Source organism: Dasypus novemcinctus, chromosome 8 (genome assembly GCF_030445035.2).
Source record: "Dasypus novemcinctus isolate mDasNov1 chromosome 8, mDasNov1.1.hap2, whole genome shotgun sequence".
NCBI classification, from domain to species: Eukaryota; Metazoa; Chordata; class Mammalia; order Cingulata; family Dasypodidae; genus Dasypus; species Dasypus novemcinctus.
Genome location: NC_080680.1, coordinates 126,212,970 through 126,235,360, shown reverse-complemented (window position 1 = coordinate 126,235,360; position 22,391 = coordinate 126,212,970). Strand labels below are relative to the sequence as shown.

Sequence of the window (22,391 nt, the reverse complement as noted above, 5' to 3'; positions counted from 1 at the left end):
GGCCTCCGTGGACTCACCGGGGGGCTCCCCGAGCCGCTTGGTGTCCGGCTCTGTGTCTGCCTTCAGGGAGCTCCCAGTCTGGGGGGCAGGGGCGGCCTCAGGAACAGAAAGGCCGAGCCCCCCGCGGGGGCAGTGCACCGGAGGTGGGCACGGGCACCACGGGCCAGCAGAGGCCCCAGGCCAACCTGGAGCAGAGTCAGGGCCGCTTCCTGGAGGAGGTGACACCTGCGCAGGGCACAGGGCGAGGTTGTTCCAGGGTGCAGCCCCCTGGTGTTGGGTGTTGGGTGTCAGGGAAGGGCTCAAGGGTGGTGAAGGGTCAAGGGTGAGTGGTCAGGCCACAGAGAGTGGGGCCCGGCCAGCACAGGGAGGGTGGGAGTCTGCACGTGTGCGCGTGTTCTGGGTACCTATATGTGCAATCACGTGTGCACACGTGTTCTGTGTACCCGTATGCGCTGTGTACCTATGTGCACACAGGTGTGCAGTGTACCTACATGTGCAATCACGCATGCACACACATGCTGTGTACCTATGCATGAGCACGTGTGCATGTGTACCTGCATGTAGATGCGTGTGCTGTATACCTATACGTGCACGTGTGTGCAAGTTGTGCCACGTACCTGCCTGTGTGCATGTGTGCACCTACATGTGCAATCATGTGTACACATGTTCTCTGTACCCGTATGTGGATGTGTGTGCTGTGTATGTATGTGCCTACACACGTGTGCACCTGCTGAGCTCCTGCGTTTGCAGGGCCCGGATCCGGCTCCCGGGGGCCCCGTCACCCTGAACAGACCCTTGCGCTGGGTGCCCCGGTGGCCCTCTGGGGCAGCAGCCGCTCCCCTGCCCCTCCCGCAGGTCTCATCTGGGAAGAATGCAGGAGCCTGGCCCTGGAGCTTGGCCCGCGCCGGGGCCCAGGAGGCCGCTGTGGACCGAGCCCGGGGTCGCGCCCCCACCCGCCTCCCTGCGTCCCCGCAAGAGTGGCTCCTCGGGCGACGTCCGGGGCCGCGGGCCAGCTGCCGGGAAGCGGCTCATCTGCGCAGGCTCTGCTCCTCCTCGCCGATGAGGCCTGGGGTTTGCTTTCTCAGGCCCGGAGGACGGGTGCCAGGTCCCTGCTGTCCTTAACGGGGTGGACGGGCAATGTGGACATTCCAGGGAGCCACGGGGGGTGGGAGCCGCGTGGGGGGAGAGCTGCCGGGGGGGCTCCCGGGGCAGGGCTGCACTGTGGGCAGGGCTGGGGTGTGAGGGTTGGCGCTCCTACACCACCCACAGGACACGGAGCCCTCGTCCACTCGGAGCCCCCGACCCAGGCCGGTGGCCGCCCTCCCACGCCGCAAGCTGGGTTCCCCCCGCCCTCCCGGGTCCTGTGGGAGAAACCCCAGGAGGAAGCTGCAAGGCCGGCTCCGACCGGATGGGGGCCGCGGCCTCAGTCGCTTTCTGCAGACGAAGGCTAGAGGTTGCGTGGCGAGCTGGCTGAGATCTTCTGCTTGACGCGCTGTGGCCCCGGCAGCCCCCGGAAAGCCGTCCTGCCTTTCTCCCTGCCCGGAGCCTGCAAGGCCCCGCGTGGCACTGCCGGGCAGCCAGCCGCGCCCCCACTTGTACCGTCTACTGGTGGCAGATGCCCCCGCATGGGGGCTGGGGGTGCGAGCCCCAAAGCCCCCTGCTGGGAAGCACGGCCAGCGGGCGCCAGGCCCGGGCCCTGGCGAGCCCGAGCGGGGCGGGGAGGCCCTCGGGGGGCTGCTGCGCTGCGCACGGCGTCCTCATGAGGTTGGAGATGGCAGATGCTGGCGCCCTGTGGCCCTTTGGAGACGCTGTCTGTTTCTCTGGCGGCTCTGGGCTTCCCCCGCCCCATGTCCACCTTTCCACGAGACTCTTAGGGATCAGAAGAGAAGCGGGGTACCCGCTCGGCCCCCTCTGCCGTTGCTGGGGGATTGGCGCCCTCCCCCGCCTGCCCACCAACTCCCTGGCTCTCCTTCCCACTTTTGGTGAAGCCCAGAGAATGTATCTAAACCAGAGGCTCCCCGCGGGGCGCCCTGGCCCTGCAGTGGCCGGTCGTCTTCCACTCGGAGACACTTTGTCCTTGAGAGTACTCCCAGATGCACCTGGAAGACGGGGCCCCCCCAAAAGAGTTCCCCAGGTCTGCGGGGAGCTGGGCAGCCAATGTTTCAGAGCATGTAGCACCCCAGATGGAGGCTACGGGAGCCCCCTGTGAGGGCAGGGCCCACCCGTCTCGGGGCTGCCTTGTGGAAGCAAGAGAGGCTCCTGGTACCTGAGGCCCAAGGTTCCAGTGCTTTCCCCGAACTAACCTAAGTGCCTCATGCTTCAGATGAGCTGCACCGCCTCTCAGGGAGAGCGGACGGGCTCCAGGAATTAGCGGTCCCCGCGGTTCCCTCTCTGCGGGAGAGAGAGGGATACGTCCTGGGCAGTGCTCTCACTGCTCGGGGCCTCTGGCCACCCCCTCCCCCCGGAGCTGGCTGGCCCCAGACGCAGACTCGACGACCTGGAACAGGCGCCCGGGCTCTGGGATGGAGCTGCAGCTGGCTTGGCCTTCCCTCAGCCCAGGGCTGCAAACCTTGGCTCCCGCAGGCCGGCCGGGGGCGGGCGGAGCGCTGGCCAGGGCGGAAAAGGCTCCCTGGGGCTCGGCCGACCGGCTGGCGGGAGGCCCTCCCGAGCAGGGCCCCTCCAGGGAGCTCCTGTCCACCCTGTCTGGGCTCGGGCTGACCCGGGGGTCTGCGGTGTGGACAGGCTTGGAAAGAAACGGGGAAGCCTTGCGCAAGGTGGTGGGGACGAGCGCGCGCAAGGCGAGGCCAGCCCGTCCCCAGCGGGGCGCAGGATCCCAACTCCGTGGAGACGCGGGGGAGCAGTGGGGGCCTGAGGCCCGGAGCCCCACTGCCCGGCTCGAATCCGGCTCGGCCGACCTCGACCTTGACCTCGGGCACGTCACCCAGCTTCTCTGTGCCTCGGTTTCCTCGGCCGGGAAACGGGACGAGAATGGCCCCTGCTGCTCTGGGCAGCCGTGAGGGCGGCTCGGCGAGTGGGTGCCCGCGTGGGCTGTGATGGGTGAGGAGGACGCCCGCACCCCGACGACTCTGTCTTCTTGTTGGTCTCTACGGTCCAATTTGCCTTCAACTCATAGGAATGACCGGGGCGAGTTTCAAAAAGCTCAACCGTGTCTTTGAACAAACTTAGACTCATTGGCCACCGTGTGTCGCTTGTGTAATAAAGAAGTAAAAAAAAAGAAAAAGAAACACAAAGGCTGAAATGGCTCAGTGTCGCCCACGTGGACGGGGAGTCAGCTGACGCAAGGCTGAGGGTCGGAGATGCTGGGGGACACGAGGTGCCTGCTCCCGGGGGGCTCAGCCGGGCGGGACAGCTGCTGGCTGGGGAGGGGGCTTTGTGGAAGAGGTGGAACTTGATGAATGGGGGGCAGAGGGGCCAGGAGGACCCCGTGGAGGGAACGGCTGCTCGGGCTCGTGGGTGCACACGCTCGTGGTAGAAGGCGTGCTGCGGGAGGGGATTGGAGCAGAATGGGAGACGAGGCTGGGAACGGGGCAGGGCTGGCCCGGCTGGGGGTGGCACGGGCTGGGGGGTGCACTGGCACAGGGGCGAGGCTGCGAGGGTGGGGGGCGTGCTGTGGGGATGGTGGGCCGAGGGCAGTCCCCGGCCCCGCTCGGGGCTTCTCACCTGGGGGAGGTGTAAGCCCGTGGGGGCGCGTGCCAGCCTCTGCCGACCTCACGATTCTCAGAGGAGGCTCCGGGCGGGGCGACCAGAGCCCTGGAGGGGGGCTCCAGAAGTTGCAAAACCCTGCCGCCCTCTGCCCCCCAACCTGGGAGGGCACCGGGGGCCTGAGGCACCTCCAGCCAGGAAGCGACACTGTCCTCTGGCCCTGCAGGATGGGGGCAGCTGCTCGGCCGGGCCGGGCCAGCCACGCCCAGGACGCGCCGATCCCTGGCCCCCTGGAGCGCGGCCCGTGCTGCGACTGGCGTCCCGCCTTGTGTTCTGGGGGGGGGGGGGGGGGGCGGGCAGCAGCCTCAGGGCTCAGCTTTGCCCAGCTGTTCCCCGGGTGGCGCTGCCAGAAAGCCCAGCCCACCCCCGGCAGCTCTGCAGACCGGGGGCCACCCTATCCTGGGTGTCAGGGCCCACGACCTGGGGTAACAGGGCAGAGGCCAAGGCCTGTGAGTGCAGAGTGTTGACCTCCCGCGGCCTCCCGGGCATGCCCGGCGCCGAGCAGGTTTGCGGGAAGCTCCGCCCGGGGGCCGCCCTTGGCGCAGACGCGTGAAGCAAAGACCCCGGCGTCGGGCGCGGCAGCTGCCAGTCGCCCACCACGGCCGCCCCCGCCCTGACGGCGAGAGGTCGGCCCGCGCCGCGACCTGCGCCGCGAACCCAGCCACGCTGGTCCCAAAGGACCTCCCCGAGCCCTCTGGAGCCTTCGCCGCCGCGGGGGGTGGGGAGAACCTGGCCCGTGCTCTGACAGCCCCTCGACCCCGGACCCTGGGCTCCCGGCCCGCTCTGCACCGCGGGGCTCCCGTCTGCTTGGTGGCCGCTCTCCTGCAGCTGCTTCCCAGGAATAGGGGGTCCCAGCCTGGCTGCCCCGCATGGCCAGTGTGCACGGACGGGCTGCCATCAGCTCACAGTGGGTTGGCTCGAAGGGAAGGCGGCGCAGAACTTTTAAGAAATAAAGGACAGAGAGAGACACGAGAGAGGAGATAAAGATGGGACCAGGGGGCTACAGCTGCTGGAACCGAGAGCCTCGACCCCAGTTTCCACCTCGTATTTATTGGACACTCCCAAGCAGCCGTTTGCTCTCAGAACCGCCACATCATCTACAATAATAGGGAACAACTGCCGCATCTACAATAAGGCGACACCCACACCAGAACAGGTGACGCTCTTTTCCCCACACCTGGTCGCTGCGTCAGGCCTGAGGCCCTCCCCCGCGCCCTGAGAGGGTTCTCGGGGTCTCCTCCGCTGCCTCCTGTGCCCGCTCACCCTGGCCTGCAAGGGCTCGGGGCTGGGGTGCAGCTTGCCTCCTCACTGCTCCCTCTTCAGGGCCTCAGGGCCTGGCTTGTAAGAGAAGCTCAATAGCCAGGGAAGGAAGGAATGTGAATGAACGGAGGAGCTCGCCAGTTCCTGCCTGGTTTGTTGAGAAGGGCAGAGGCCAAGCGCGTGGCCCCGGGGGCAGGCTTCCTGGGTTCCCACTGGACTCTGTGGTCTCCTGGCTGGCGGCCTTAAGGGGGTCATTTAAAATCTCCTTGCCTCAGTTTCCTCATCTGTAAAGTGAAGATAAACGTTTTCTGTTCCCATCAATATGGCCGAGAAGATACCTGTACAAACCTTCCTGCTAAAAACAGCTAAAAACGCTGGATAAAGTAGAAAAAAAAAATACCCATCACCTCAAGCTGGCCAGGAAGTGAGGCTCAGACCAGGGATGGAGAAGCCGGACCCAGAGAGAAACGGAGAGCAGCAAGGCTGTTTTGTTTTTTAGAAGAAATCAGTGTTTATTGTTGCTTTTTGCCATCTGGTAGCATTTCACACGCAGGCTCCGATATTCAGAGTGCCCTGGATTTGATAGAAAACCTTTTTAAGTGAAGTATGTACAATAGTGATTTCTCAGCAGTCAAAATTTACATTGTAAAGAAATACATGCGAAGCATACTTTTCTGCAAACACTTAACATTGAACAAAGCACCACACTATACAAACGCAGAATGAAAATAGCATTTCAACTCCACCAGAAGTAGTCATCATAAAAGGGGTAGAGCCACCTAACTTCACTAGGCAATGTTCACTTTTTAAAACGGGACAATTAAAAAACGTTGTCCACAAACAATACCTCAACTCTAGGGCCGGTTTCAGAAAGTCATCCCCGTCGTGCTTCGGCAGCGGCGAGCTGACTGCCACCGAGATCCGGAGCGTGGTCGGTATCCCCGCGACTGGAGGGTGGAGGAGGGGCTGCCTGCTGCACATCTGGTCCGCCTTGACCAGCTCTCCATCCGCCCCCTCCTCCTCCTCTGTGTGATCTGCTACAGGAGCCTGATCGCCCCTGCCTCGAGAGTATCCTGTCATAAGTCATCCTGATGGCGGGAGCTGCTCTAGGTAGGTCTCCCATGTAAATTCCTGGTGTTGGGGTATGCAATCCTTTAGTTATAGAGAAACTGACTCTGATTCTATGACCATCAAGCTCCGTTCCATTGGCACACTCTTTAGCTTCCTTGGCATCATCTGCGTTTTCAAAATATACAAAGGCAAACCCTCTTGAACGTCTAGACTGCTGGGCACATACGACAGACATGTCAGCAATGGGGCTGTATTAACTGTTTTTTTTTTTTTTTTAAAGATTTATTTATTACTCTCCCTCCCCTTCTGTGGTCTGTTCTCTGTGTCCATTCACTATGTATTCCTCTGTGTCCACTTGCATCCTTTTCATGTGGCAGCAGGAAACTGTTGCTTTTTTGGTTGCGCCATCTTGCTGCATCAGCTCTCTTGTATGTGCAGCACCACTCCTGGGTGGGCTGCGCTTTTTTTGCATGGAGTGACTCTCCTTGAGGGGCGCGCTCCTTGCACATGGGGCACCCCTACGTGCGGGACACACCTGTGTGGCACAGCATTTCTTGCACACGGCAGCACTGCACGGGGCAGAGGGCCCTGGGTATTGAACCCTGCACAATAGTTTTATAGTAGAATATCAGTAAGTCCCCTCTAATCCATACTCTATTCCTCCATCCTGTGGACCCTGGGATGGTTATGTCCACTCCACCTCTATATCAAGAGGGTGCTTAGATTCCACAAGGATGATGGATGCAATCCTCCTGCTTGCAGTTGTAGGCACTCTTGGCTCCCTGGTTTGTGGTTGACCTTCTTCACCTCCCTGTTAGCTGGCTGGGGTAAGTCCAATTAACCAAAGGGTAAGAGTTGTAAGTCTGCTGAGACTCAGGGCCTGGCTGTCACATGGACAGTGTAGAGATTCAGGTCTCCTGAGCACACACCAACCCCAGCACCAACCACAGGTCCAGTAAAAGTGACAGAAAAGGCATGTGTAGAAAGGTCACATCTGAGTACAACTCCATCACACTCCTCTGGGTATGTCACCCTTTGATTGTATTAGATTCAGCTGAGAAGCCTTTGATTAAATTATGTTAATATTAGGGCTTTGATTTGACATGTCATTAGGGTGACTCAGTTTGAGTTCCTGTCCCCTTTGTGGGCTATATAGACAGTCAAGGAGACACACAGAAATAGATACACAGAGAAAGAGAGACATCTCCATAGACACAGCAGAGGCCCCGGGAAGAGAGATGAGCCATTTGCCTGATAATTTACAGCTGATGTTGTGAAGAGACCAGAGCAGTTGAGCCCAGAAAGAAATGAGTCCTATGAAGAGAGACAAGCCCAATGCCAGCCTACAGCTGAGATTGAAGTAGCTGGACCCATGGAGCCTTAAGAGGGAAGAGGAAGGCTGAACCCTTGCAGACGTCACCTGCCATCTTGCTTCAACACATGGCAACAGAGTTTGGTAAGGAAGGAACCTTGAGATGGACTCTTTAGGACCTTCTAACTGTAAGCTTTTACCCCAAATAAATACCCTTTAAGAAAGCCAACAAATTTCTGGTACTTTGCATCAGTACCCCTTTAGCTGACTAATATATAAAGAAGAAGGAATCCACATTTAGTGACATCAGAGTGAAAACACAGAGCACCAAAGACTAAAGAAGGCTTGGAAAAGAGCCAGAGAGGAAATATAGATTGCCTTCAGAGATAATTAAACTGAAAGCTTGCTTTTCAATAGCAACAACACAAGTGGGAAAATAGATAAATAATACCTTCAGATTGCTGAGAGAAAATGACTGCCAACTACTATTCCATATCCAGGGCAAAGGGGCAAAATAATGACAGTTTTAGGCAAATATAATCTGAGAAATTGTTCCAAAAATAAGCCCTTGCTCAAGGAAATTTAAAAGATATATTTGAGGCAGAAAAAAGTAACCTTAGTTGGAAGGGTTGTGGCCTAAGGAAGAATGAAAAAAACAAAAAAATTGTTATATATATGGGTAAATATAAACAAATACTCACTGTAAAAATGTCTTGTGGGGTTTAAATAGAGAATAAAAATGCAAGGGAATACTTGCTTTAAAATTTGGAGAGACATGACAGGAATTTGAAAGTTCTAAAGTCTTTGTGATGCTCAGGAGGAAGGTAAAGATATTCATTTACTTTTGACCTTGATAAGATAAGTAATCACTAAAAGACTAGAAATAGAGTTTATAAATTCTAAAGTAAAGAGAGAAAAACGGAATAAAAAAACTCTAATCAATCCAAAATAAAGGAGAAAGGAGAGAAAAAGTAGTACAGAAAAAGTGGGATAAAAAGGACAAAATAAGATGGTAGAAATTAGTACAAATAAATTGGCAATTGCAATAATGAAAAACCAAAATGTTCCAGGGACAAGATAATGAGTTCCCACCAGATGAAAAGGACAAAATCCAGTTCTAAGCTCTTTATAAGAAACATAAAAAACATAAGGATATGAAAAGATGGAAAGTAAAAATTTATCTAAACTCTATATTTTATGAATGGTTTTTCTGTAAACCTACAACTTCTCTAGTAAAAAAATACTTTAGTGGGTAGTAGATGTAGCTCAAGTGGTTGAGCACCTGCTTCCCATGTACAAGGGCCTGGGTTTGATCCTTGGTCCCTCGTAAAAACAAAACAAACAAACGAAGAAGCCAGCTCTCCTTGGGGAGTGGATGTGGCTAAGTGGTTGAGCACCTGCTTTCCTTATATGAGGTTCTGGGTTCAATCCTTGGTACCTCCTTAAAAACAGCAACAAAAAAATTATTGCTAAAAAAAGGTTTATCCAAATACTGAGCCAGAGAAAGTTGGAACGACTACATTTATATCAGAAAAATGTACTTTAAGCCTGAAAGTATTACTAGAAATTAAGAGTTCATCGTTTGATGATGAAAAAGGCTTGCAGGAAGCCTTAACTGTTCTTATCTTGATTGTTCCTAATAATAAAACCTCAAACTAGAGAAAGCAAAATTTGACAGAACTCTAGGGTGAAATAAGAAACCACCATCAGACTGAGAAATTTAAAAATATGTGGCTTTTTGGAGGAATAATTTATGTACTATAAATTCACCAATGAGATTTTGTAGATTTACATCATGGTGTAGCCTTCACCACAGTCACTTCTGAGCACATCAATCGCCCCTGAAAGTCCTCTTGTGCGTTTGTAGTCAAACCTTGTTCCCATCCCAGCCCCAGAAATTGGGTGATTCTACTTAACATGAGATTTCTAGAAAAGGTAGAACTAGAGAGACAGAAACAAAGCAGTGTTGTCTTTTTTTTTTTAGGTCCCGGGGCCAGGGATTGACCCAGGACCTTGTATGTTGGGAACTGGCTCTCAACCACTGAGCCACATCGGCGCCCAGGGTTGTCTTTTTGATTCCAGCCATCTGTGGTGATTTGGACCCACAGAAAAGTGTTCTTAAATAGAATCCATTCCTGTGGGTGTGAGCCCATCGTCAGCGGAACCCAGTGATGAGAGACGTCAGCTCAGGCGCGGTCCACCTCCTTCAGGAGGGGTCATGACAGAATGAGATTTGGTCACACAGAGAGAGAAGCAGGGAGCAGGAAGCTGGACTTCAGCCGAACGTGGCAGAGAGGGGAGAGCCTGGCAGAGGCTGCCACGTGCGTCGCCGTGTGCAGAGAAGAACGGCCGGCAGCCGCCCCACGACGCCAGCCTTCGGAAAGAAAGTGTTGCCCTGAGGACAGCTCTGTTTGGACTTTCTTTTGGCCTCCAAACCGTAAGCGAATAAATTCCCATTGTTGAGCCTGACGCATGTCATGGCCTTAGCCCGAGCAGGCCCGGAAACTGAGACACCAGCCTGCTGGGTGGGGGTAGCACCCACCGTGGCTTTGCCGGACTGAGCGTCCTCTCACGCGTGATGTCCGTTTGTCAATGTTCCTTGGTGGCGTGCCTGTTCCTATCTCTTGCTTATTTTTATTGGGTTGTTAGTTTCTGGCTGAGTTTTGAGAGTTACGTACTCATTCTGGATGTAAGTCCTTTAGCATACATGCTTTGCAAATACCTCCTCTCAGTCTGTATCTTGTCTTGCTTGGCTTAGTGGCGTCTTTTGAAGAGCGAAAGCTTTCCATTTTGTTGAAGTCCCATTGTTCTCTTACAGATCACACATTCAGTGTCATACTTAAGAAACCTTTGCCTAATTCAAGATCACACAGATTTTTCTCTTACGTTTTCTGCTAGAAGTTTTCTAGTTTTAGCTCAGACATTGAGGTCTCTGATCCAATTTTGAGTTAATTTGGGGAAATGGTGTGAGGTAAGTTTCCAGGCTCATATTTCTTGCATCCGGTTGTCCCGGTATCATCCGTTTTCAAGGCTGCCCTTTGCAGAATGGGGGATTCTAGCCCTCCTCTCATTAATCAATAGCGAGCAGGCAATACCTTCCCAAGGCGATAGAAGATTGAAGCAACACAACTGACGAGCTTGAGTTGATGGACCCCTAAAGAGGTGAAGAGAGGACATTCTTTCCAGGTGCACGGAGGGCAGTTGTGAAAACCGACCACACGGGGCCACACAGCAGAGCTCAGCCCCTTTTGAAGGGCTGGTGTGGCATAGACGGTGCTGGTCAGTCACGACCACGGCGAGGCTGACGCAGCGCGTACTTCCGCGTGGAAATTAAGAAAGAAGACACCCCAGGGGAAATTAAAACGAGGGCTCTCACAGTGCCTGCCTTACAGGCTGGTCCAGAAGCTTCCGAGTTAATATCCACAAAACTGCCCGGCGCCTGGCAGCCCCGCGCCCCGCCGCGCTGGCCGGGGCTGTTCGCTGCTCTGCCGCCGTGCGCCGGCTCGCTTCCTGCTCCGGCACCTGTTCACCTGCTGGGGCCGCCTGCACACGAGTGCGACGGGCGGGGCGGGGGCGGCCCACGGTGCCTCTCCAGGGGGAGTCCTGAACTCACCGTCCAGAGAGCGGGGCCAGGGGCTCGGATCGTCCACCGCCAAGCCCTTGATCGTGCCATCAGCCGACGGGACAGGGTGCCGCGAGGGCGGTGGGGGTGGCCGGAGGCCATGGCTCGGGGCTGGGTCCTGCGTGGGTCAGGTCTTGACGCGGTGTGAGATCTGGGCCAGCGCTGCTTCCCCAACGCCCCGTTCTCGGGCCTGCGAGAGGGGTCAGCCTCGGCGGGGAGGTGAGCCCGGGTACGGGGGCCCCTCTGGACTGCAGAGGCTGATCTGGGGTGCAATCCCGGGGACCCACCGCGCGCAGTCGTCACAGGCAGATGAGCACGTTGGCAGGTTGGCGAGCCGGACCTGCAGCCTCTCCCGGACCCCCTTGGTGCGCAGGCCCTCTCGGCCCCTCCTGGCCCACCCCGGAAGGCTGGCGAAGACGGGGTGGCCGTTGGCGGCGGCGCTGGCGCGGCGTGGGAGGCCAGGGTCTGTCGCATGCATCGTCCAGCTGTGGCCACAACTCCCCGCTGGCCTGGCTGTGCCTGGGCCCCAAGCCAGCAGCTCCCAGTCCCGGAGCTGTTAGGAAAACACAACTCCAGGAAGACGCGGGAGGCCCAGCTGCCCTAGAGGAAGGTGGCCAGACACGAGGCTGGCCAGGCCGGGGGGCTGGGGCGGTGAGGGGTGTCGCTGGGTGAGGCGCGGCCGCCGTGGAGCTCACGGTCCTCTCGGGCGTCCATGTCTCGGGGGTGCAGCCCTCCAGGGGGCCAGCCCAGGCCTCACAGGGGTCCAGGGCCCCTCCGCCTCCCTGGGCGCTGCCACCTGTGACGTTCACTGTCTCTGCGCCGTGGTGGCCGCTCCGGCCGTCTCTGGGTGGGAGTGACCAGGGACTCGCCCCTGGGGTGCCCTCGACTCTGTGCCCCTTTATGGCATGGGCCAGTCGCTCGGACGCTCCAGACTGCGACCCCCAGCCCGTCTCCCCCTGACACCCCTGGTGGCCGAGGGTGGCTCAGCTGGCACCCCTGTGCCGTTTCCTGCGCCGCCAGGGGAGTGGGTGAGGGCCCTGCCCTGGCCCCTCCCTCGGCGCCGGCCCCTCTACCCACCCGGCCATGGCGGTGCCTGCCTGGCCTCCGTCCCCCTGACCTGCCCGCCCTCACAGTAGACACACAGTCCTTCCTGGCCTGCTGGCCCCGCAGCTCTGGGTGGCCCCCGTCCTCTCTGCCCCCCTCTCCCTGGGCCCCTCTCCCTGCTCTTTTCAGGCCCCCCCTGAAAGGGAGCCTTTCTTGGCCCCATCACAGGGCCATTCTGCCTCCCCCTTCAGACTGTGCATGGCCAGTCAGAGAGCAGAGGCCCCACAGTGTCGGGACACTTGCTGTGCGTGGTAACGCCGACTGCCCCACGGCCCAGGGAGCAGGATCGACCGGGGTCCGGGCCCTCGCATCCTGCCACTCCTGATCAGGGGGACAGACCCCCCCGGAACGAGCTGGCGCGGCCCCATGGTGCCGTCGGGGAGAAGGGCCACAGCCCTCCTGTGCCCAGAGCGTGCCAGGCTCCCTGTGCAATCGGGGCCAGTGCGCTGCCTCCCGAGTCCTGGGCACACCTCAGGGTGCCGAGCGGACCCTTCCCGAGAGGGGGGCAGGGGAGCTCCCCGCAGATACCCTCCTGCTGCCCTCCTCGGGCCACGGGTGACCGTGCGCTGGACAGACGCCCGCGGGCTGGGACGATGCCCCGGAGGGGACGGCCCACCCTGCCCTCTGCCAGGGCGGCCCAGTGCTCTCTCCGTTCTGGCAGGAAGGGGCAGGAGGTGTGTGTGGGGGGGGTCCAGGGCCCCGCTGGATGGTCCGAGGCAGAGCCGGGGCTTCGTGACCCCAGCAGAGGCGGGGCCCGAGAGCCGGCGCAGCAGGTTCACATGGCGGAGTCGCTCTGCTTCTCAGCACTCAGCCTCAAACCCGCCTCCTCCATGCAGCCTGCCTTGCTCACTCCCTTGAGTCGTACCACGTGGGCACTTGGCGGAAGGCGTTTTGTTTCCATGGCGAATGGGGTGCTGCGGTGCCCTAACTGGGTGAAGCGCCCCTTGAAGACGAGGCTATGTTCATCTACATTCTAGAAAACCCCTTCTTTGCCCTAGACCTCTGAGAATGAAAGTAATCATGTTTATCTATTATTTTTAGGTGGTACCAGGGCTCGAACCCGGGACCTTGTACATGCAAAGCGGACGCTCCGCCACTGAGCTCCACCTGCACCCCACGCTCACCGTTTAAGGCGTGCTGTGCTGAGTGCTTTCTCTCAAACGATCCTGACGCCGTCCGTGGGTGGTGGGGACTGTCGCACTTGGGGAAACTGAGGCTGGGAGGATGCAAGGAGCTTGCCGAAGGTCCTAGAGGGAGAACTCAAACGCCGGTCTGTGGGCCCCCTGGCCCCGCCCCTGCACCTGCCTCCCCTCCCTGCCAGCCTCACGCCCTGGGGCCTTTCGGGTGCGGCCGGCCCAGACCCGGGCCACGGCACCAGCCGCCGGCCGCCAGGGCTGCTGTTCTGGCTGCACGGACGGGGCGGCCTCCTGGGCGGGCAGGTGACGGCCGGGTGCCCAGGCCGCAGGGGCCCTCTGCCGTCCCCCGCCGGCCCTCGGGCGCCTGGCCCCGCGGCCCGGGCTTCCTGCCGCGCGCCTCGGAAGGCACGTCCCCGGCGCCCCGCCCGCGCCCCCGCCTCGCCGCGCGGCGGCCTCCCCCGCCAGCCTGCGGCCGCGACCGGCGAATTCCTCCGGCGTGCCCAGCTCGCTTCCTAAGTGCAATCCCAGCCGGGCGGGCGCGCGGCGCGCAGCGGATGGGGAGCCGTAAAGCCCGTTTAAAAGGGGCAATAAAAGTTTTGGGTTTCATATCGTCTTACTGCAGAGGAGAATAACAGAGACAGGAAATTTCAGTAGCAGACACGACAGAGGCCCGGGCGCAGACTGCGCCCCGACGCGAGCCCCTCCGCCGCGCGCGCGGGGCGGCCTGGCGGGGGCCGGGGCTCCCTGTGCCAAACCCGCCCCCGCCGGGGGAGGCGGCCGCTACAATGGGCTGTTTTGTCTCCGCCGTCGTGGATGTTTCGAATATTTTCAGCCTCTGTGCCGCCCGAGGCCTGGGCACCCCCCGCGGAGCTGGCTGCCGGTCTTCGCGTGTGTCTGAGGGTCGTGTGGGCCCACCTGGCGCAGGGTACACGTGGGTGCGGGGGCCCAGGCTCGGGGCTGGGTGCTGGCTGCTCCTCCTGGCTCCAGGGGGGCTCTCCCGGGTTCAGGGGGAACGGGGGCATGGTGGGGAGAACACCCCGTCGCTCCGTGCAGCTCGTGGCAGCAAGGTCACGGCCGGAGTTGGATGCCGCTGCCCGTCTGCCTAGGGCGCTTGGTCAGTCCTGATTTCCCAAACCAGCATGTCCTCAGGACAGCACTGCCCCCTCATCTCCCCCCAGCAGCACCGGCCAGCGTGGGCGCCGCCAGCTGCAGGGCCGGGCTGCCCAGGGCAGTGCAGGCTGCTGGGTCAGGGGAGCATTTTGGAGAAGCAGCCGGTCGGGCTTAGGATAAGTGTGTCCCAAACACGGCAAGGGACGTACCCACAGTAAAAGGCCACCGTCACTGCTGACCTGGACCGCCGCGGGCCTCTGCTACTTAACTTTATTTTTTTTAATGATTTATTTTATTTATTTTTCTCCCCTTCCCTGCCCAACCCCCCTCCCCAGTTGTCTGCTCTGTGTCCATTTGCTGCTTGTTCTTCTTTGTCCGCTTCTGTTGTTGTCAGCAGCATGGGAATCTGTGTTTCTTTTTGTTGCGTCATCTTGTTGTGTCAGCTCTCCGTATGGGCGGCGCCATTCCCAGGCAGGCTGCACTTTCTTTCGCGCTGGGCGGCTCTCCTTACGGGGTGCAGTCCTTGCGTGTGGGGCGCAGGGGACACCCCTGCGTGGCAGGGCACTCCTTGCGCGCATCAGCACTGTGCATGGGCCAGCTCCACACGGGTCAAGGAGGCCCAGGGTTTGAACCCTGGACCTCCCATGTGGCAGGCGGATGCCCTATCTGTTGAGCTAAATCCGCTTCCTGCTACCTAACTTTAAATGAGTTAGAACTGAACACGAGCGAGAAGCCCTGTGCACTAGCAGTGGCCCTTGCTCTCCAGGCGTCACGCGGCGGAGCGTTTCCTCCTAAAGCCACTCTGCTGGACGGCGCCGCCCGGAACCTCCGGGAGCACCTAGCACTGCTCACTTTCTCAGAGATCTCGGGCCTGGGTGGTGCCCTGGGGGGGGGGGGGCGGGTGGGAGGAGGGTCCTGCCGGCGTCTGAGGCTGGCTGGGGTCACCCCGGAAGCCCTTGCTGACCCCCGGGGCGGCGACGCTCAGAGTCCACGGATGATGAGACCCCGGCGCCCAGGACGGGGGTCCTGAGGTGTCGGCGGCCTGCGTCTCGAGGCAGGGGAGGCTGCTGGGCGCTGGTGAGCCCCTCCCCCAGGGAGAGCCCCCAGTTAGTCTGAGGGGCCCTCCCCACCAGGGCACGGGGGAGGACAGAACAGGCCCGGGCACAGCCACGAGCTGGAGGCGCCGTCCGAGCGACAGGGCCAGCTGCCCGGGGCCCTGGCCATTTGTGTCCCCTGCTGCCCAGTGGGCTGGGGGCCCTGTTGGGGCCTCCGGGGGGCTGCTGAGGGGGCCTGGGCGGGCGAGGGCTGCAGCGCGCCTCCTCACTGCCTGTGACCGGGCGGCCTCCCACGCCAGCCCCAGGCAGTTGCCCCCTCCTCGCCGCCCTGCTCTCCTGACGTGGCCGCGGCCAGGGCTGGGGGGTGGGAGCGGGGGAGCAGGGCGCCGAGCAGCGTTCCCCAGACTGCCCTGTGGGGTGCCCCGAGCCCACCTCTCCACCTCCTGCCCGTGGTGGGGGCTCATCGGCGTCTCACCTCATGGAGAGACGGGGCCCGGGGCCCAGCGCGGGAGACGCCGGCTCCAGGGACCCCGTGTCGTCGCGGTGCAGGGGCGCTTGTGCCGTGCGTGCTCACGGGAGGGCATGCGTGCACGCGCGTCTTTGCACAGATGTACGTGCGAGCACGCCTCCTCCCCTCGCCCAGAGGTAAGTCGAGGCAGCCTCGTGGCGCCCACGTGAGGCTGGGGGAACCGGGGGAGGCGCTGGCAGCAGGGCCCTGGGTGCCGGGTCCTCGGGGACCGGCCGCTGCTTGCCGGGCCACGGCGCCTCGGCTCCCTTCATCTGCAGGAAGGCGGGGACCCCGAGAGGGTGTGGGGGAGCGGGTAGCGGAGGCAGTGGGACGTGGGGGAGGGCGCGGGGCGTGCAGCCGGCCACTCTGTCCCTCAGCCGCGGTGGCGTGGGGGCTCACGAGAAGGGGCGCCGTGGGCCGGGGCGGCCAGGCCGGCTCTCTCCCGGCCCTGGAGGCGGCAGGAGGCGACCTGAGGACATGTGGCAGGCGTCCCGCCTGCGGGGGTGGAGGGGACTTCCTGTCCAGCAGATGCGGCGGTGGGGGAGGCGGGGGGCAGGGCTCGGGGCTGTGAGGTGATGTCTGGGGACACACTCCCGCCACCCCTGGGCCGTCGCTGCTGGCAGTGCCAGGGTGGGGAGCCAGTCGCCCCCGCGGTGCCAGCGAGCGGTCCTGAGCCAGCCCCGCGCCGGCCCTGCCCGGGGGCCTCAGCCCGTCCACCTCCCTGCCCTGGCCCCGGGGGCGGGTGCGAGGTCTGGGCAGGGGCTCGGCCGTCCCCACGGGTGGGTGCTGGGGCGAGGCCCAGGCTTGACCGCCCCTTCTCCCCTGCGGATGGGGCAGGCCCCGCTGCGCACGGATGCGTGTTGGGCAAGAGGCCGCGGCGCCCGGGCCGAGCCTGGCACGCAGGGGCGCAGCGCGGGGCGCCCTGACGGTGACGTTACCAGAGCGCCTGAGCCTCCTAAATGGCGCATTCAGGGACGTGTGAGGTCAGTTTCCAAGAGAAAACAGATGACTCGGGAGCGCGCGGGCGGGGCGGCAGGCGGGGCCCCGGGGGGGCTGGCGAGGTGGGGGCTGCGTGGGGGCTCTGCACCCCCCCCCCGGGCTGGGGGAGGGAGAAAGCGCCTCCCTTACCCTCCGGGGCGCAGCACCCCGCAGAGGCTTTGCGGGGCCCTTAGAGGGCGAGGGGCCCCCGCGGTCCTGGGGACTGCGCAGGAAGTGAGGGGCCCCCGGGGGCGGGGCAGCCACCGGGGCTCAGCAGGCGCGGGGGGCAGGCGGGGTCTGGGGGCGCCGTCAGACGCAGGCGCAGCACAGCGAGGAGCAGTCCAGCGTGGCGGGGGCCCCTGCGCTGCCGGCCTTCCTGTTGGCCTTGGGCAGCAGCAGGACAAAGGACATGGCCAGGGCGCAGTGGTAGAAGCTGTGCACGTAGGTGTAGTCCCATGCCTGTGGGGGCGGGTGGCGGGTCAGCGGCTGCCGCGCGCCCACCCACCCCCACCCGCCCCTGCGGGGCCTGCTCTCCTGGGAGCTCGTCTGGAGGGCCCTTCCAGAAGCTTCCCCTCCCCCAGCCCTCGGCGGGCTCCACCCCCACCAGCCTCTGCAGCGGGAGGGGCTGCCCCACCGCCTGGGGGGCTCTCGAATGAGGCTGGGGCCCCGGGCCCTCCCCTGCCCTCCCTCCCTCCTCCCTGCTTCCCTCTGTCCCTCCCTCCCTCCTCCCTCCTCCCCTTCTTCCTCCCCTCCCTTCCCTCCCCCTCCCCTCTCTCCCCCTCCCCTCCTTCCTCCCCTCCCTCCTCCCCTCCTTCCTCCCCTGTCTTCCCTCCTCCCCTTCTTCCTCCCCTCCCTTCCCTCCCCCTCCCCTCTCTCCCCCTCCCCTCTCCCTCCTCCTCCCCCTCTTCCCCTCCCTCCTCCCTTCCCTCCTCCCCTCTCTACCCCCCTCTCACTCTCCACCCCTCTCTCCCTCCTCCCGCCTCCCTCCCTCCTCCCCTCCCTCCTCCCTCCCTCCCTCTCTTGCAGTTATCCCCTGGGGGTCTCCACGTGTGGCACAGGCCACAGGCCCCTTCCAGGCTTGTCTCAGCTGCGCGCTCTCTGAAGGCAGGACAGTGTCACTTGTCTCTGTGACCTGCGACCCCCCAGCCCCGCACAGGGTGCACAGTGATGCCTTGCTGCATGCACGGAACCCCAACATTGCCGTGGGAGTAACCGCGTAAGTGGGCCTGTGAGGCCTGACCTTGGCCGGCCAGGCTCAAGGACGTCCCAGAGCCTCCCCGTGAGGGCAGCAACCCCGTCCCCCAGCCCAGGGCGATGTCAGGGGGAGCCTCTAGGCTGGGGTGCTGGCGCGGGGCACGGTACCTCAAAGAAGAAGCGCAGCATCAGGGCCAGCGCCCCGAAGCAGAGCCCAGGGCCGATCTGCTGGGTGTAGACGCTCTTGTCGGGGTACAGGCCCTTCTTCTCCTTCATCTTCTGCAGCTGGAGGGGACAGGGTGGCACAGGAGAGCTCAGGCGCGGCGCTCGGGCCGGGGACGGGCGGGCACAGGGAGAAGAAAGCTCCGGCGGCTAGCTTTCCAGACACGTCCTGCCCACCTCTACGCCCAGGGAGCAGAGGACTTATTTTACCATTCACTTCACAAAGCAGGTGAGGCACAGAGGCTGATGACCCACAACGCGTCATGGTCAGACGGTGGCCACGCCAGGATTGACTTCTTGAGTGGGAAGCAGGGAAAGACGTTTCCCACACGAACGTGGGGAGTTTCCCACTCGAGCGTGGGCAGTTTCCCACGTGCACGTGGCACGTCCGAGCTACGAGCCCGGGCTGACCCGGGAGACCCCGCCGAGCTGCCCAGCGACGGGAGAAGATGTGTGTGGGCACCTGCCTCGCCCTGACCAATGCGGCGTCGTGCTACTCAGTGTGCTGGATGTGCCAACGCCGGTGGCCCCGCTGGGGCGCTTGGGATCGTTGTTGAATCCTCATCCTGCTGCAGCTCGCCAGCCGGCCCTGAGCAGGCGAGGAGGCTCCGAGAAACAGCTAGTGCCGGCTGCCCTGCGCTTCGAACCCAGTTCTGGCGAGTGGAGCCTTTTGGCTGCTGCCCCCAGCTGCCGGGGGCCGGCTGGGACCTGCTAACCCCGCGCAGCCCACGGGGGCTGCAGCCTGGTGGTCCGCGGGACAAATTTAGTTGGCAGAAGGACAAATGCCATTTGCTTTCATTGCTGATGGACTTACTTTGGTGTTTATTAGGAGAACGTAACCAGCCCATTAAAGGGGTGCTCTCACAGAAACCAGGGCTTGGAGTAAGGCTCCAGGGCCATCTGAGTTTTAAAAAGTGGGTTACACCTGGAAAAAAGCAGGTCCGCGTCCCCGAAACCCAAACCCTCGGGGCCAGGGGTTTTGGAATTCAGGATGGTTTGGATTTCGGGGAGATAAATTGCTGTGCCCTCGGTCTATCGTGTGAGCGCCCCAGTTGTCCGGGGCAGTCCCCCAATCACACCCATGGCGGGTGCAGCAGACCTATGAGCTTTACACTGAGGGGAAAAGACCGTGAACCATTCAGGTGGGGTGCAGTCACCCTCGGTCCCCAAAGGGGCTATGAAGCGAAGTTGATTGCCAGTGAGGCGTTGAGGACCGAGCAGGCAGGTGTGGGGCGGCCAGGCTGGGGTGCTCGGTCTGGGTGACTGTGCCAACCGATCCCGTGACCTTGGCAGTGACCCTGAGAGGGGAGACAGCTGCCCAGGGCCACGGGCCGGCCTGCAGCCCCCCCCTGCCCCGAGGGGTGCTGTCCCCAAGCTGGCCCCACAGGGGGACAAGCCTCCGGGGGAAAAACCCACCCTTGTTCCAGAAAACAACTGCCTTTGAAAATCCCAAGTCAACTCGACATTAAATGGTCTAGAAAGCAAACGTGAGCTCCAGCTGCTGCAGGAGGCGGGTGGCCCGTCCCTGCGCCCCGTGGCTGGACCCGCAGCCCAGGGTCCGTGGACCCGGCACGAAGTGGGGGTGCCCATGAGCACCTCCCGTCCTGGCTCGTCGACGTCCAGACTCTGATTGAAGGACGCCGCAGACAGACAAGAAGGTTCCGCCTGCCTCTGGCTGCAGAACGAGCCGCAATACCAAGAACTCCACGGCCACGCAGCCCCACGTGGCTTGGCAGGACCCCACGCTGTCAAGGCCGGGCAGGTCAAGGCCCTCTTCTCCCGCCACCGTCAGCCCGGCCTCGTAGCTTGGACACGCCACGTGCGGTGGGAACGTCTTTCCCCACTTCCCGCTCGGGAAGCCGATCCCGGCGTGGCCTCCGGCCGGCCGTGGCCTGAGCCGTCGGGGCCCCTGCGCCTTAGCGCTGCCCGCGGCCGGCGTCCTCTCCAGCTGTGCGTGCGACGAGCGGGCGGCGCTTTGGGGGCTGGCCGCCTGAGCTTCCTTCTCCCTGCGCCAGCCAGGTGATTGGTGCGGGCGCCTCTGCCGAACCCACCCCCCAGCGCGGTTTCTACCTGGAGAGGGCGTGCAGCCTGGGTGGCCCCCCCCCACGCTTGCACTTGGGGCCCGGGGCTGCCAGGTGGCGCGCCAAGGCAGGTGGAAGTGGGGGGGGCTCACCTGGGCCCCCGCCTCCTGCTGGCTGGCAGGGCGTCCAGCCTCGGGCCTGTGGCTGTCCAGCACCGCGTTGCGGTCCCTGCTCTCGGACTCCGGGACAGGCCCCTGGGTTCCTCCCGCCCTAGGGTCTCTCTTTAGCTTGGGCAAGCATGGGGGGTGTTTCCCAGCCCTGCAGCTGGAAGAGCACCGGAAGGACAAGGGGTGCCGTGGAGATTGGAGACCACGCGAGGGGCCTCGTGGGCCGCCAGGCCCCCGGGGTGCTCAGCAAGGGGCGGCTCTGGGGTCGGCGGTGCTGCTTCTACACTCACGAGCCGTTTCATCTTCCCTCCTCATTCCAACCAAGCTCAAGGCTCGCCTCCCGGATTAACCCAGGCCATTTTCCATGTCAAGGGAGTGTCTCTGAAGTAGCATTCTCTCCACTGATAGTGGTGATGATGATTGATGAGAATGGCAATTGGCACCTATTTTGGAACCACTAGAAGCCAGGCGCCCTGCCGGGTACATGAGCTGCGTTTGCTCAGTGGGTCTCTGAGGGAACCCTGAGAGGCAGGCACTGGGTCATGTGGCCATACCCTCTTTCACGGAGGTGGAAACTGAGGCCGAGGGGTCCCGAGCTGTTGAGCAGAGGCAGCTGGCCAAGCCGGTGTGGCCAGGACACAGCGTGTTTCGGCTGAGTGTGTGCGTCCAGCCGCCTGCCCACAGGGCAGCCCCAGGGGCCCGCCCCGCCCGGCCGCACGCACCCACTTCACCGCAATGATGAGGACGGCCGTGCCCACGGGGCCCGAGTACACCCCGTAGCCCCAGCGGTCCTGGTAGACGCGCACGGCGATGGTCAGGGCGCCCAGCATCACCGCCGTCGACCTCCGGGGCTCGTCGAAGTCGGCCAGGGCTGGGGGCGGGCAGGGGCAGGGCAGGGGAGGAGGGTCCAGGGAGGCGGGGTAGGTGAGGAGGGGCAGGGGAGGAGGGGCAAGTGAGGCAGGTGAGGCGAGGCAGGGGAGGCAGCCTCTCCCACCCACCCACCGTACCCCTAGGGGTATCTCGGGGGTCTCTGGGGGCGCTGTCCCCGCAGCCAGTGGGACCCCAAAGCCCAGCGTGATCCCCGAGATTAGAAAGGAGGGGCAGGGCGCTGCTTCCCAGCAGACAGAGCGGCTCAGACGTCGCCAAGAGGTGCCCGTGACAACAGCCCAGGCGCTAACACACGGGGCCTCCCGTGCCACAGAGGACAGAGCCACAGGCGCGGGGCGTGGGACGGCTCTCTGAGCAGCCAGAGGGGCTGGTCCGAGCCGGCAGGCCTGACACTGAACAGTGGCCATGAGACAATGCTAAGTGGGAGGGAAGAAAACCCAATCTGCAGAACATCGTGCTTTGGTGCACTCTCATCTCCATAAAAACCCAAGCTGAGAATCACACATGCGTGTGGATTTTGTGTAAGCCTCGAGATGGTCCGGAGGCCGAACCCCGAGCAGGGAGCGGCCTCTGGGGGGGGGGTGTCTCCGCTTGGCCCTTTACCTCCCCTGCAGTTGGCATCTGTCATAACAGGTGTTTTTTAAGTGGGTAACTTAAAAGCACCCGAGGAACGGGCACCAGTGCGTGGAAGAGCTGCTGATTCTTCCCCAGAGGCCGAGCCCGCGTCGGACCCCCCCAGGAGGGCCGAGGCTCCCAGGGCTGCAGGGGGGCGAGGGGCCTGGCCCCCCGCTTGCAGGCTGGGCCCGCGGGGCCACTCACCCATCAGCGAGACCCACATGCTCAGGGCGGTGCCGTAGACGCTGAAGTGCTCCAGGAGGTCTTGGCGCAGGAGGCACAGCACCGCCAGGCCCGGGCCACTGCAGGCGTGGCTGAGCTGCCGGGAGAGCGCAGCCGGGCGTCAGGGCGGGCGGGCAGGGGCGCCGCGGCTGAGCGGGGGCACCCCGGCGGACAGGCGCTCCC

General features: G+C 62.3%; 1 protein-coding gene across 1 annotated transcript; it reads right to left on the bottom strand.

The window, feature by feature from the left end:
- Positions 1 to 17,188: 17,188 nt before the first annotated feature.
- On the bottom strand, positions 17,189 to 22,320 carry MYMK (myomaker, myoblast fusion factor; the record flags this gene model as incomplete). Its single annotated transcript, XM_058301379.1, has 4 exons — positions 17,189 to 17,338; positions 18,242 to 18,358; positions 21,206 to 21,354; positions 22,191 to 22,320. Coding segments are annotated over 4 exons (546 nt in total), but the record flags the coding sequence as incomplete, so codon positions are not given.
- Positions 22,321 to 22,391: the final 71 nt, after the last annotated feature.